Source organism: Camellia sinensis, chromosome 4 (assembly GCF_055761805.1).
Source record: "Camellia sinensis isolate YWXY chromosome 4, ASM5576180v1, whole genome shotgun sequence".
NCBI lineage: Eukaryota > Viridiplantae > Streptophyta > Magnoliopsida > Ericales > Theaceae > Camellia > Camellia sinensis.
The window spans coordinates 222531750-222545466 of record NC_138964.1 but is presented as its reverse complement, the minus strand read 5'-3'; the positions used below and the strand labels follow the sequence as shown (position 1 = coordinate 222545466).

General features: G+C 36.5%; 2 protein-coding genes, 1 long non-coding RNA gene and 1 other non-coding gene across 5 annotated transcripts; 2 read left to right on the top strand and 2 right to left on the bottom strand.

The window, feature by feature from the left end:
- The first annotated feature begins 1437 nt into the window (after window positions 1–1437).
- Window positions 1438–3773, top strand: LOC114307738 (pentatricopeptide repeat-containing protein At5g56310). The gene has a single exon (XM_028253156.2). The coding sequence runs from the start codon at window positions 1620–1622 to the stop codon at window positions 3075–3077; it is 1458 nt and encodes a 485-aa protein (XP_028108957.2). The 5' UTR covers window positions 1438–1619; the 3' UTR covers window positions 3078–3773.
- A 1015-nt stretch (window positions 3774–4788) lies between these two features.
- Window positions 4789–7862, bottom strand: LOC114307740 (uncharacterized). Of its 2 annotated transcripts, XR_014328485.1 has the most exons (4): window positions 7733–7862; window positions 7418–7628; window positions 6707–6932; window positions 4789–5282 (listed from the first exon to the last, which is right to left on the bottom strand). It is a non-coding gene; the product is annotated as an uncharacterized LOC114307740 (long non-coding RNA). The 2 variants fall into 2 exon arrangements; XR_014328484.1 differs by lacking the exon at window positions 4789–5282 and having other exon boundaries at window positions 6626–6932.
- Window positions 7721–7822, bottom strand: LOC114307746 (U6 spliceosomal RNA). The gene has a single exon (XR_003645230.2). It is a non-coding gene; the product is annotated as a U6 spliceosomal RNA (small nuclear RNA).
- Window positions 7863–7877: 15 nt separating the features above from the next.
- Window positions 7878–12160, top strand: LOC114307739 (transcription and mRNA export factor ENY2). Its single transcript, XM_028253157.2, has 5 exons — window positions 7878–8022; window positions 8155–8242; window positions 8653–8747; window positions 9417–9493; window positions 11767–12160. Coding segments are annotated over exons 1-5 (336 nt in total). The 5' UTR covers window positions 7878–8020; the 3' UTR covers window positions 11841–12160.
- The last annotated feature ends 1557 nt before the right edge of the window (window positions 12161–13717 follow it).

Below are 13717 nucleotides of genomic sequence, written 5' to 3'. Positions count from 1 at the left end.
TTTTCTCTAATTGCAATCTTGAATTAAATTTTTTTATAGCTTTGTTGCAATTATTGGTAAGAAGAATAAGAGAGTTTCAGAAAGTTTGAGATAAGTAGTAATGAGGAGAAGAATGAGAGAAATGTTTATTTACACCGTGTCTTTAGGTACGAGCATATACTAGTTTATCAATAAATCTTATCTCATAAACAAGTATTTCAATTAGTTTTAATTTTTTTGATTAAATTACAAATATACTCTCCAAGATTTGATTAAAATACGAATCTCTTCTTGTGATTTTGAAAATTACATTTCACCCTTGAGGTTTCTAAATTCGTAACAAATCGCCCATTTTATTAATAAATCATCAAGTTAATTAACTATTTTTAATGATGTTAAAAATATGTTTCAATTAATAATTTAGGTAATTTTATTATTGTATAGGAGAGCAATTATGAATTTCATTATTTTAGTTAATTCTGTTAAATAAAAAAATCTAATAAGGGTGTATTTGTAATTTTTCAAACCACATGAGGCAATTTGTATTTTAAGCAAATCTCAGGAGGGCGTATTTGTAATTTACCCATATTTTTTCTATTGACCTGTTAAGTCTTCTTAGTGGAGAATTTCATTCTGTGTAGTTATATTTTTAATTTTGGTAGTGTTTTGATAGACGGTTATACCTTTTATTAGTATGACATGTATGATATCACATTCCACTCCAATGTGACAGGTATTAATATGACATTCCAACATAATAGGTATGATGCGACACTCTAAAAAAATTAAAAATTCCTTATTATATTTTTTCTAAATGGATAACATGGTGGGTATGATGTAACACTCTAAAAAAACTAAAAAAAAAATTAGTATACTTTTCCAAATGTAACATATGACACTCCGACGTTACGGATATGATGTGACACTCTAAAAAAATTAAAATTTCCTTAGTATACTTTTCCTAAATGTGATGACGTGTCAGTATGATATGACAACTAAAAACTCTTCAATATACTTTTTCTAAATGTGAGAAACGTGGCGGATATAGTGTGCCATTTCAAAAAAACTACATGTGATACACCAAAAAAACTAAAAACTCCTTAGTATACTTTTTTCAAATGTGATAACGTAGTGGATATAATGTGACATTCCAAAAAAATTAAAAACTCATTAGTGTATTTTTTTCAAATGTAACATTCCAACGTGATGGGTATGATGTGACACTAAAAAAAAATTAGTATATTTTTTCTAAATATGACACTCCATTGTGGCGGATAAATGAGTCATTACACATTCAAAATGACTAAATGAGTCACAAGAAAAAATATAAGACTATATAAATTATAAATTCAAAATATGAGACTTATTGATAAATTTATCTAAAATTTATAAATATTAATAATTAAATTGTAAATATTTTTTCAAAACTCGCTGATGTGTAGTTTGTCCGAAAGTGTGAAAATTTTGTTGGGCGTCAAACATTTTCCGTTTCAACCTACTTTCTTGGATTTTTGTAGTAGTATAGTTGAAGAAAATTGGTGTACGTCGCTGATCAGATTTTGCCGCGCGATTGACTGCGGGGAAATCAAACCCCAACACTGGCAAACGACTTGCGTCTATGGCTAACCCAACCCAACCCAATGTTCCTCCCAAGAACACCCTCATTCAGAAATCTCTGTATCCATCATCCACTTCTCTCCTACGCAACTTTTCCTCACCCAGACCCACCACCACCGTCGTCGTCGAACCCTCCACGCCTCTCTCTCCTCGCCGACAAATGCACATCAATGCACCAACTCAAACAAATCCACGCCCAAATGGTCGTCTCATCCCGCATTCACGACAACTTCGCCGCAAGCCGATTACTTTCCTTTTGCGCTCTTTCGGACTCTGGTGATCTCAATTACGCTCTCAAGCTCTTTCACTATACCCACGAACCCAATTCTTTTATGTGGAACACTCTCATTAGAGCTCATGCTAGTAGCTTAAATCCTCGCGAAGCTGTGTTTCTTTACATAAAGATGCGAAGGCTTGGTGTTATTCCGGGTAAGCACACCTTCCCTTTTCTTCTCAAGGCGTGTTCTGGTTTGCTGTCGCTTGAAACTTGTAAACAAGTGCATTCCCATGTTTTGAAATTTGGGTTGGACTTGGATTTGCATGTTGTTAATGGGTTGGTCAGGGGTTACTCTGTTTCGAGCGATTTGAATTGTGCCCGCCAAGTGTTTGAAGAAGCTCCGGAGAGAAATTTGAGTATTTGGACGACAATGGTATGCGGGTATGCGCAAAACTTTTGTGCCAATGAGGCATTGGAGTTGTTTGGTCAAATGATTGCTGATGGGTTTGAACCCAATGGGGTAACTTTGGCTTCTGTGTTGTCAGCTTGTGCTCGGTCGGGATGTTTGGATATGGGTGAAAGGATTCATGTGTTTATGGAAGAGAAAGGGATTGATGTGGGAGTCATTCTCGGCACAGCATTGGTTCACATGTATGCGAAGAATGGAGCAATTTTCATGGCTAGAAAGTGTTTCAAGAGCATGGTTGAGAGGAACATTGCAACGTGGAATGCAATGATTTGTGGATTGGCCGCCCATGGACATGCGGAAGAAGCACTTGATCTATTTCAGAAGCTAGTGAGAGACCAGGTTGTGCCAAATGATATCTCATTTGTTGGGGTTTTGTCTGCCTGTTGCCATGCTGGCTTGATTGATCTTGGTCGTGAAATCTTTTATTCCATGAAAGGGGTGTATGGAATTGAGCCCAAGATAGAGCACTATGGCTGTATGGTTGATCTTCTTGGGCGATGTGGGAGGCTACTAGAGGCTGAGGAGCTAATTAAAGTAATGGTGTGGAAAGCTGACATAGTGATTTGGGGAGCTCTGTTGGCAGCTTGTAAGAACCATGGTGATATTGATGTTGCAGAACGGGTGGTGAAAGAAATTCTTGATTTGCAACCTCAAAATCACGGGGTTTATGTTGTTTTGTCTAACATGTATGCAGAGGCTGGACGATGGGAGGATGTTTCAAGGATGAGGAAGGTGATGAAAGAAGTTAAGTTGAAGAAAACACCCGGATGGAGCCTTGTGGATGGTGATACTTAATCTTGTTTATATGCATAGCACATAAGACCCATTTGAACAATTAACAGTCCTAACGAAAGAATAGTTGAATACAAACGATGATGAAGAGGTGGTCTGGACTCTAATTTATTGAAAGTGGAAACATAATTTGTTGTTCCATTCTAATTTTGCCTACATAGAAGTCAAATTTTTTGCTGAAAGTTTACATTTGCAAGTTTGCATGAACTATTTGTTGGAATCACCAGTTATGCCAAAGTTCTTGGATTCTGTAATTCGTTTACCTGATTTTCTGTGATGGTTGTAGATGAAAGGTGTATACCATTGATAACTTACCTTGGCATGTTTGGTCTTCTACATTTGCCCGAGATGGAAACTTGGAAAAGCTGAGAACTACTGGAATGGATCAATATTTGTTTGTGAACACTAAATTATCTTCAAGAAATGCTTCTTTGATTCATAACAGGGAAAGCACTATATCAGATAATTTGTTAGTCTCACTACTGGCAAGCTTTCGACAAGATAAAACCAACTTATACAAAAAGATGGTGGTTTCTTCATTTCAGTTTCTTCTTTCTCATGTGAAATGTTTTGCAAAAGTGTTTTGAGATCTGAAGTTTTGAGACATTTAAATCTTGTGTTAACTGTTGTAATGAACTTAAAAAATCAACACGTAGTTATCTGATCAATTGTGAGAGTTGAAGTGGTTCAATATTGCAACTCGGTGGTTCCTTCATGATTGGCATGGAATTGGTGTTGAAAGTGTCTTGTATCTGCATTTGGCAAGTGTTGTTTTCAGTGGTTCGTGGTTGCATGGGGTTGGTGTTGAAAATGTGCTATATAATTGTTTTCTTTTCTCCCTTTTCTTTGCTTATGTTTTCCATTTTTATTGGCATAGTGTATCTAGACGGTATAGAATCAGGGAAAAGCTTGATCAGGTTATGCTACTATATTAGTAAAATAGATTTCCACTGATGAAACTTCTTCTGTTTTCACCCCCGTGTTTTTAAAACATGTCCTGCTTCTAACCCATGACAAGTGTTGCAAAACATTGAAGCATGAAATAATCAAATAAATAATTTTCTTTCTCACTGTTTTTCCTTTGCACATCAAATATTGGATGATTTGATTTGTTGCTTCTCTAAGATCTCTTCTTTGATAGCTTGGCCTTTTTCATACAACTTTTTAATGAATATCTAACCAAAGTGAATCCCAATTGTCAAGAGGTTTCAGCCTTGGCTGTACCAAGATTCAATTCAACTCCTGAATTTTAAATATAATTTTTTTATCCTTGGTTTTGAATTTAAAAAGAAAAAAAGTGATTCAAGCTTTTAGAAGTTGTTTGAAGAACAACTTCAATTATGCTGCAACCTGCAAGAAATTCACCCTGGGTTTCATGTAGGTTGGACGTTGGACCAACCTACTTTTAACTTACCCACTTTTTTTTAGATAGTATAACAAGCAGGAAAGCAAAACAAACATCAAGCAGATCCTACATCAAGAAGGACAAACAGCGACACCAAAGACGGAAACTCTTCCATCCAACTTCGCATACCTGCATTGAAGATAGCCAGACTTGCCAACTGGTGAGCAACTTCATTCCCCGTCCGTCGAAAATGCGAAAACTTGAAAGACCAAAACCAGGAAAGGACTTGTCGAATTTCCGTAATAATTGGACCAAACCCAGCCAACTCAGTCAGAACCCAAAAAAGCATTGATCACCATCAGGAGTCTCTTTTTATTTGTTCTTTATTGGCATAAATTAGAACATCAATCATTAATAGATGAACAAGAAATTCAGTTACATATATGAAGATCATACAGATCAGACCAATGCCAAACACATATCTAGATACAAGAGGTTGAGACCTAAAGCCCAAGTGAACAAAACACTTCTACAAAAGTTGCAAGTCCAGAGCCAAAACAGCAGAAAGCTACTTTCCATAGACAAGCATGGCAGCTCCCTAACATGCCCAGAAATGGCCAACTGACATCAAAGGGACTCCAAAAGTACTAGAAGAAACAAGACAGAGTAGACAAACAAAGCTGGCCAGCCCAATAAACAGTCATGCCAAAAGATTCCTTTTATCCATCATGATTCACGCAAGCATGATAAGATTATCCATATGAAGATATCCGAGAGTTTGTTGCGAATTTAGCCAGCCTATCAGCTCCAAGAAGGTACCCATTTGCCAACCAGAGATATTTCACAACAGTGAGGGCTCCGAGCTAAATAGAAAAAGTCAAAAATTAAGGGAGCTGCCACTGCCTGGTGACCATTAAGGCCTCTCAGGTGTTCAACAAGAGATTTGGAGTTAGTAAATAAACAACAGTAAAAAAATAGTAATAAAGAAAAGGAAGAACAAGAAGAGCAAGGAGAAGAGGGCTGCTGCAGTGAGGCCGGAATTGGGGTTTATGAATAAAATTATATTCACAAATGGGAGAAAAGAGATGATTGATCTGCTGAAGAATTTGAAAGGTAGTGGAAGAAGAGTTCTCAAATGTTACTTTATTCCAAAATTTCTAGACGATCTAAACAGTGGAAATAAAATCATAACCTCATGATGATGTTCCTTGGACAGAGCACCTCTACCAAACCAGGATCCAGCCAAAATCATAACATATTAATTAATTGAACAACAGTATGTTAATAGCATTGTATATATCAAAATAGCAGAAATTTAAAAATTGTACATCAGTTAGACACGCACAAAATACATAATGACAGACGTACAGTTCAAGGGTTATGCTATGAAAATCCTGCTCGACAAGACTTGTATGAACGACAACAAATGGCTTTTTACCACTGATAGCTAGGGTCTATCTGTTAAGTACAGCAGTTTGACACACATAAAGGTCAAAAGTTGCTACTTGTATTACCAAATAGCAATTGAAAGCCTGCCTTAATCTCAAATAGGATGCAAGAAATGGTTATGCAAAGTTATGTACTTCAAACCAAAACAAACTTTACAATCCACCCACCTCCGTTTCCCAATTTGGGATGCTGACGCCAAGAAAACATTATAGTGAAACTGATACCAGTTGTTACATAACAGCAAAAGCAGGCTAAGGAAGGTGCTTAAGAGAGAATACCAATATTATGGAGAAATGTGTGTCAGAGAAGAAGAACTAAGAGGTACAAGCAGTAAAAACTGTGGTCAAGTAAGCAAGAGGATTGAAGAAAATTCACTTAAAACATTGAAATTATGTTGGTTGTAGATGCTACAATTACAGACATGCATTTCAATTTATATTATATCATATAAGCCAAAAATCAGAAGTTTTAATGAAGCTAACAATGCCAATCTAAGCGTACCAGTCACTAGCAGCTCTAGTCAACAGAGATCAAAAATGCATTAGGCCTATTGTTTGCCAATGTCTTTGGATCAGAAGTCTCTATGTGGGTACCATGGGCATTTCAGGTTTATCAGCCAAGGCTCATCTTGAAGTGAGGTACATGGAAAAATGACTCGACAACATTCATCTCAACCTTCACATGTACCCCATGCTATTAACATATGATCCATGATGAATGATCAAACCTTTGTTTTATTTGTTTGTTTTATCTTCTATTTTTCTTTCTTTTTTTGTTAGTGCATCTTTTACAGTTCAATACGGTTAAAAAAACTCAAGAGAATCAATAAACTTTTTACCTGTCAAACTTATACCAGCTAAAATGTCTTGCCAACACCTATTGCCTTCAAAAACCATAACTTGTTTAATATGCAAAACCACATGCAAACTTAAAGATGTACTAAACTTCAATACTAGCCAGTGTAGGAACTTGATATTTTCAGTCTCCAACACCCATCCACTCGCACCCAAACCTTAGGGAAAATTCAAACCAGACAGACCTGCATCAATATCTGGGTGGAAAGCCTACAATAACAGATGTACATGAATAAATCAAGATAATTAACCAAGATCCCTTTTCCTTCAATAGAAATACATGGATAGTGTGAATGCTCGTGCCACGTGTGTGCAACCATGTGAGACTGAGACTTACTAATCTTATAGAATTCAAAGATCAGTGGAAATTCAGAAACAATAAACCCATCTATAGACTAGAGAACCAATTCAACAAACTCAACCATGGATACAAAGAATCTACAATTATCAAAGAAAACCTCATATTGATTGTTGTTGAATGAATCAAGCTCTTTAACACTGACCACATGGCAACTATCAATTAACTAAAACATCTTTCCAGTTTTATTACCAAAAATAAAAGCTTTTCCAAGCTCCTTAAACCCTAGAATTTCTCTCAGAATCACCGTATTCTAAATAAACAAAACAAAATTGAAAAGAAAAAAAAAAAACCCAACTTTTTAATTAAAACAACAATAAGAAGAAGAAAGAATCACCTGTTGGTCAAGAGGAGGTTGAAGTGATCGATATCGAGATTGCGAAATACAACCCTAGATCTTCGATTCTTCTGCAAAATTTTATTTAAAAAAAATGTAAACAACAAGGCATCTGTGCATACAGAAACCCTAGCTCTTCGATTCTTCTGCAAATTTGGGCAAAAAAAGTCGAAAAAAACAAGGCATCCGCAACCCTAGATCTTCGATTCTTCTGCAAAATTTCATAAAAAAAATGTAAACAAGAAGACATCTGTGCATACAAAAACCCTAGCTCTTCTGCAAATTTGGACCAAAAATGTCGAAAAAAATTTGGACCATTTCTCGATTTGTGCGTGTCATCCTTGCGCAGGGCCATGCTAATCTTCTCTGTATCGTTCCAATTTTATCGGATGTCCCCGAAGGGACACTATGTTTTCTCTCACTCGTTCTTATAAACCCCAACTATGCAACGTAAAGTTTCGATGTGGGACTAAATCAATCAGTCTGACAACTGACACGACGCCGTTTTGAAGCTAAACTCAGAACTATATATATGTTCGGTGCTCGCTCTTCGTGAACTCCAACATAGACCCATCTCAGGCTCCATCGAATCGTAACCATCACATGTATGTAAATACTCTCTCTCTCTCTCTTCCTGAGATTAGAGACGATCTTCTTGGTAATTGCTGATTCTGTTATTGGGTTTTTGATTTTGTATGTATTGGTTTAATTTTGTGTGATTGTGATGTTGAAAATAGGAGGCATTCAGTGAATCGTCCACCGACACCAGACGCCAGGGATGATCGAGAAAAAGAGCCTTCGCTTCAAGAAATCATCAACATCAAGGTCAATTTGTTGCTTTTCTCTTCTCTTAAAAGTCTTTGATTTTGAGATCTCCGTAAGTTTGTTACCTAGGAATTGTGGGATTATTGAATTACCCAATTTCTGATTGTTTCTTGAGCTGAAATCGAAGTCAATTCTTTGAAGAAAAAAAAGAATCCAAGTAGTTTGATGCTCTTTTTGAGTGAGTGAAGTCACCATTCCAACTGTTGTTTTGCTTGTTTTTCTCTCTTTAAATTTATTGTTGGTCTGTAGGGGAACTTTAAAAGGGATTGAATTGACATTAAAAAGATTAAAGATTGGATTTTTATGTGATTGCCATGTGAGGATACTGAATGAGTTGTGTTTTGGAGTCATGTTAATGCATTGTGAGTTTTTGGCTGTTTAATGAATTGGTCAGTTGGTTGCCTCAACAGTTGATTGAGAGTGGGGAAAAAGAACGGTTGATGGAGCTTTTGAGGGAAAGGCTCATAGATTGTGGGTGGAAGGACGAAATGAAAGCCCTTTGCAGGTTTTTTGCACTTCGTTTTTTATACACAGATTTTCGTAGTTTCAATGTGTGCATTTGTATGTGTGTGTTTTCCCATATATTTTCCAACTTTTTTATGATATGTTGGATTTTCTTCTTCTTTCGCGACCTTGTTTATTGGCTGACAGAGAGTTGTATTGTAAATCTTCTGTGCAACAAATTTGGCTACTGGCATATGTTTCCAGTTGAACAAGGGCATGGTGCTTCTCTTCTTTCACTTTGGACACATTTATTTGCTCATTTACCTTTTGTGGTATATATAGTAGATTGGTAATAATTTCCACCATAGACTCTGATTTTCACTAATCTCTAACTGTGGTGGGTCACTCATCATCAGTTTGTTAGTCATAAGATGAGATGGGTTGTCTGATTAATTATTATTATTATTGTTCTTGGAATCCCTCATGATTTTCCCGGACACAGATCTGGAATTTATTTGCATATGTGCTTCTTTCTGATTATATGACCATTTATCCCTACAATTTTGTCCTTGCTGTACTTCAAATGAGTAACAATAACAAAGATTGACTTGTTTGAGTTAATTTGTTTGGCTTATTGTAACTTGGTTCGAGGTTTTTGTGCATGCAAACTTGTGCATTTGGTGTCTTTCGTATCATTTAAAAATCAGTCTCAAACTCTTTGTTGTCCTAGGGCTTTTGTGAAAAAGAAAGGTAGGAACAATGTTACTGTGGATGATCTTGTGCATGTAATTACCCCCAAAGGCAGAGGTAAGGGTTTCTTTCTTTCTTTGTTTTTCTTATCTGCACTTAATTCTCTTAGTTCGAACCCTCAGTAATATAGTTGCATGTCTGACTCCAAATCAATCATGGGTAGGAGGGCTAACTTTTTTTTATTGTTGATAATTGAGTAGTATGAGGAAACAACTTATACCTGCCGAGTTTTAGAAATAGGGTTCCATATATTTGATATAACTTTTAAAAACAAGAAAGAAGCTGAGGTTGAGGTTCATTGTGTTTTAAGCACAGAACATACACTTGAGAAGAGGGGTTGTGATTCTTCTCCATAAGAAGCATCCCTCGGTGTTATTTTTGTCTGAACTATTGTCCCAACCAATCACCTTGGAGGCACTTTGGAGTAATTTCACTTAGGGATGGGAAAGATTGGCTAGGATGAGAGAGAGAGAGAGAGAGAGAGAGAGAGAGAGAGAGGAGTGTGCATTCCAATCTTTGAGGAGATGAGAAAATTCAAAGATTATAGAATTTCTACGAAATATAAATTTTAATCAAGATGTTCTTGGGATTGGAAGTGCATGGCTGGAATGAAGGATTGGTGGAATGAAGGATCAGTAAATGAACAGGCACAATCATGACAACAGTATGCCCTCTACTAGTGAAATTCTGAAAAGCAGGAAATTTGCATATAGGATTCGTTTTTCCTTTTTGTATTATTATTTTGCTGTAATATCTCAGACATCTGCCAGATTCGCCTGTGTAGTTCCATTCCACTTTGGATCGATCTTGTTGTCAAATTTGAGATAGATTTTCTGTTATGGTTTGAAAAAACTAAGTGATTCGTGATTAGATCAAGATTTAATTATTCCAATTCCCAATCAAATAAAACTCACAATCTAAATCATCAAGCACTTACGAAAGTGATTTAGATTGTTGTTTTCGGAAAACAATAAATCGCCACAAACGATTTTTACGTGGAAAAATCACAATTGAAGCACCTTCAATTGTGATAAAAAAAATCACGGGCGAAACGCCACTAATCAATCCACTACTGAAGAAATAAAGATTACAAAGATAACTGCTGGAAATTTGTGTTAATGCATATAATAAGATAGTGCCATATGATAGTAGTGTTGGTGGTAGATAGTGGCATGTATAGAATATGATAGTGGTGTTGGTGGTAGATAGTGGCATGTATAGAATATGATAGTGGTGTTGGTGGTAGATAGTGGCATGTATATAATATGATAGTGGTAGATAGTGGTAATATATAATATGTAAGTGGCATATAATGGGTTATAATGATGTTTGTAATATCTCCTATATAAAGAGTGTCATTTGGTCTTGTAAAATAAGAAGTTTTGAATATAACAGAAATATATTCCTTCTTCCTCATATTTTCGGAGCTCTTCTTCCTCATATTTTCTAAGTTGGTATCAGATCTTCTGTATATCGAGTTGTTCAAATTACCCAAACGCTTCCAATTTATCTTCAAATCTTCTGTATATCTTTTACCGCAACCTTTGTCTCGGAATTGATTAGATTGAAGTTGAATCCACAACTTCTATTGTCGAATCAACGACCACGCACAGTATCAAACTCTTTCGACACTCCACGCTTGAATCTCTGGATTCCACCGAAGAAGAACATTCTTGAATATGAACAATCAACCTCCTTGATGTGTGCTTATCAAAACATGAGTTTAATACTCAATCAAGGCATCAAGAAAAACTAGTGAAAAACCCCAAAAGAAAACCCTAAACACCTTAAAGAAGATCTCAAAAACGTAATCCTAGATTTGGACTTAAACAAATACTTATAGAAAACAGGGGCAGCGAAGCTCTCTCGAGCAAAGACTCTCTCGCTCGAGCGAGGAACCAAATACACGTGTTTTCCTTAAGTGGCTTTGCTCGAGCCACGCTACCTGTGCTTGAGCGCACAATCTTCCTTCACAAGTTTTTGGCAGACAGAAGCAGCTTTCGCTCGAGAGAGCAAGACAACAAACTTTGGAAAATTACAACTCGATAAAGCATGTTTGTTCACGGGATTGACAAGACTAAAGGACCTAACATGGTTTAATAATGAATTACATTTAACAGGTAATCCCAATGATTTAGTTTTATGTGCCCCTGTAATGGTCAAGAAATGATAATCTGGTTTTATGGTTCCGTAGGTAGTAGATGAATGAGTTTAGTCATCTTTTTGGTGGATGGACTCTAGTTTTAATTTTCTCACTTCCATTTCATTATGTTTCTGGCATTCTAATTGTCTTACTAGTTTATCAGCTGCTATTTTTTCTTTACATGCAGCTTCAGTTCCTGATTCCATAAAGGCCGAGCTGTTACAAAGAATTCGAACCTTTCTGGTTTCAGCTGCTCATTGATATATAAGCTCTGTATTGCCCATCCGGTTAGAGTTTTAGGAAATCAGAATCCTTATATTGAATGAAATCTAGTGGAAGGTTTGTCTGGCATGCTTTTTGATTAATTTGGGTATCCACTCAAATTGCACCATCTGACCAAGGAAATGAAATGTTGCATGCCACAAGTTTAAGAAAGTTCAGCTTTCTGTAACAGCTACTTAATAGTCTGAAGAACAATTTGTGCTTGTAAAATAATCACTCTCATGTGTCAATATGTTATCCATATGAATCTACTATCTGATTACTGGGCTCTTTCAATTCTGTTGACATTTTTCAGTTTATTTCTTTGATTGCTATTGTTGTTTGGATTGTTTATTTCGGCATTTATGGTATTTAACTCAGGCATGCTTGGTATAGAAAGAAGCCTTAGAAAAGTGAATGATTTGAATTCCTGAATGATATACATGCCCAATGCTCAATTGAGCCTATGGGTACAAAAGTGGCCTTATGTTTGGGATTTGCAGTCCTCGTCTATTATCACCTTCTGTCAAATGATAAAATTGTGACACAATAGAAAGAATTCTAGGACAGTTTTCTACACACAAAAGCTGCATATCTGTGTTTGCTTTGGGCCTAAGCTGTTAAGATGGTGGTGGTGGTTAATTTGTAGTGTATAGACAGTTCTCTCTCTCTCTCTCTCTCTCTCTCTCTCTCTCTCTCTCTCTGTGTTGCATTGATATCACACCATGCAATTTCTTCATCAGGAGTGTCAATGACTAACAGATGTATTTATCTGAATTTCAAAGCTGACTTTTTTTCTGAAGACATTGGCTACCTTCTATCTGTAAATATCACCTCTAAGATTGCTTATTCGAAATTGGATTTTACACATTCTGATGAAATTTGTATCCTTGAATGAAATTTGCTTTAGGAATAATATACATAACATGTTCCCTGCAATTGCTTTGAATTGGACTATACAAGAGTACAAACACCATCAAGAACGAAAGACCACCAAAAGTACCCATCACTGTTTAGAATTCTATCATATCAAATTAGTTTCAACTTATTTATGCCCTAGGTTTTTTTTTTTTTTTTTTCCTGAAATAAAAGTAGTGAAATTCTGTAAAAGGATAACCCAACGGTCATCCAATAATGAACTTATTATTGTTCTCAAAATCTCAAAAACTTAGTCATGATAAGGGTGGTTAGGGTAAGCTTGTTGGAACTCCAGCGATGGCTTGAAAATATATCTGAAGAGCTCTTCACCATTGTTCGGCCCACTAGGTTGGGGTTCTCGTTGCATATCTTTGTGGCATAAGAACTGTATGAGACCAACCAGTGCCATAACCGCAAAGAGAGGCCCAACAAATGCAAGAATGTCAATGAACTTGGAACCATACTTAAAAAATAATAATATGACCAAAATGAAAATTATGCAGAGTAGATATCTCCAAAGATTTTCTTGTATTTTCTATGTGTAAGATGAGTTAATTTGAGCCCACTAAATTAATTAGGTCCAATAGTCCAAGGTTGGTGGGCCCAAATTTATCGCAAGTCCAAGATTGGTGGGTTCGGATTTATCGCCATCAAACGGGCCGAATCGCTCCAAGCCTTGAAAGGGTTCGGATCCACGAACTTAGAGACTTACTCGGACCCGGACTCGAAGGGGTATTGAGCAAGCCTAGAGATCCGAGGCACTCAGGCTTCGAATAGATTCGATCGCAATCTAGAAGCCACTCCATTGGTGAGTCCCAAAACACTTGTGGGCTCGGAGATTTCCGGGATCTACGCACCAGAACCATGGGCGTAATGGAGTTCGAGCAAAGGACCCGATCCCGAGGATGGTGAGTGGAGATAACTTCACTCTTCGGTTAAACTAGTCTATACCCAGGTTG